This window comes from Bison bison, unplaced genomic scaffold (assembly GCF_000754665.1).
Source record: "Bison bison bison isolate TAMUID 2011002044 unplaced genomic scaffold, Bison_UMD1.0 scf7180017864144, whole genome shotgun sequence".
In the NCBI taxonomy this organism is placed as follows: domain Eukaryota; kingdom Metazoa; phylum Chordata; class Mammalia; order Artiodactyla; family Bovidae; genus Bison; species Bison bison.
The window spans coordinates 1035804-1037168 of NW_011494716.1; the positions used below are offsets into that span (position 1 = coordinate 1035804).

Below are 1365 nucleotides of genomic sequence, written 5' to 3' on the forward strand. Positions count from 1 at the left end.
GGAAAAGCCATACCAGTGTGGTCAGTGTGGGAAAAGCTTTCGCCAGAGCTCCAACCTTCACCAGCATCACAGGCTTCACCACGGGGACTGAGGGCAGGCAGGCCTGGGTCCTCGCTGTTCACAAGGGAGGTACTTGCATTCCTCCTTCCCCTTGCTCGCGTGTAAATCACAGATTTACGAGGAAGAAAGCAAGGGTTGCCTGTCCAGGAGGAGGCTGAAGGGGACCTGACATGTCTGGTGATGGGGAAGAAGTGGCAGGTCTGGGCCTTGGGTCAGAGAGCACTGAGGTGTCTGGTGGAGAGCGGGGAGTCCCACTGAGGGAGAATCAGGACAATCCTGCAGGTGTGCCCCACACCTTGATGTTCACTCTCCCCCTGCTGCTTTATTTATCCTGTAACTATGTTCAAGGATAAATCTTACATATAGTTATGCGTTTGCTTCCATACCTGACAATCTTTATCATGCGCGTACTCTTTTAATAAAAATGAGTCATCTGCAAGAATTTCAAAGCAGAAGTTCATTGGAATGTAAATTCCCTAATATTCTTCCTGTCATTCCTGGCTGTTCATAACAAAGACACGTGAAGTGGAAGTGTGGATCTGCTTGTGTGAGGAGGGGTCTTCAAGTATTGGTGGTGTTAACAAAATAAACACACATATACACGCACTGAGGGATCTTTTTATATCAAAGCACTTTTGATTTGGTGAAATAAAATCATGGCTGCCATAGCCCCCACCTGTAGCAATAGATAGAAGCTACCAGAAGTAAGACTGCCAAGGAGACGCAAAGGGAGTCCTTCCTAGTGTCTTTTCTCACTCAGGCCAGTAGCTTTAAGCACAACAAAATGATTGGAATGATGAAAATATTCTAAATCCAAATTATTTCAGAACATGTACTAAAAATCACTGACACGTTCATTAATTTTACGACATGTAAATTATGTCTCAGTTAAGTTTCCAAGAATGACAAAAGGTGGCAGTATGTTGAATGCAAGAGGACAAAACATTTTGTCTGTTGGGCTAAGAGATAATTAATGGGAGCCCAGTGGTCTGCCCCATCATTTTTGGTGGCCCTTCAGACTAGTCTGAGGTCCCCTTCCCAACAATTACATCAGCCTTGTTGGGAGGACAGGAGCAGTGTGTTTTCAGCAGTGGAAGGGAGGCCAGAGCCACAAAAACCTGTGAGAGGCACAGTCTCAGGAAATGGCAGAGCCCAGGAGGTGACGCTGCAGAGAGCTGCATAGTTCATATGAAATGGGGCTGTCCAGGCTAAAGACAGTGTTCAGAAGAAGAGTTTTCAGGTGTTTGTTTTATCTTTTGCTTCGCAGGTGGGCTGTCCTATTGCTGTGTCTCCTCGTGGTGGAAA

The 1365-nt window shown here is 46.1% G+C and overlaps 1 protein-coding gene across 1 annotated transcript in view; it reads left to right on the forward strand.

The window, feature by feature from the left end:
- The window catches only part of ZNF174 (zinc finger protein 174), a 7178-nt gene extending 6676 nt beyond the window's left edge, over positions 1 to 502 (forward strand). The window contains exon 4 of the mRNA XM_010840486.1: positions 2 to 502. Coding sequence (XP_010838788.1) covers positions 2 to 91 — 90 coding nt within the window. The 3' untranslated portion in view covers positions 92 to 502. The remainder of the gene's footprint in view (position 1) is intronic.
- Positions 503 to 1365: the final 863 nt, after the last annotated feature.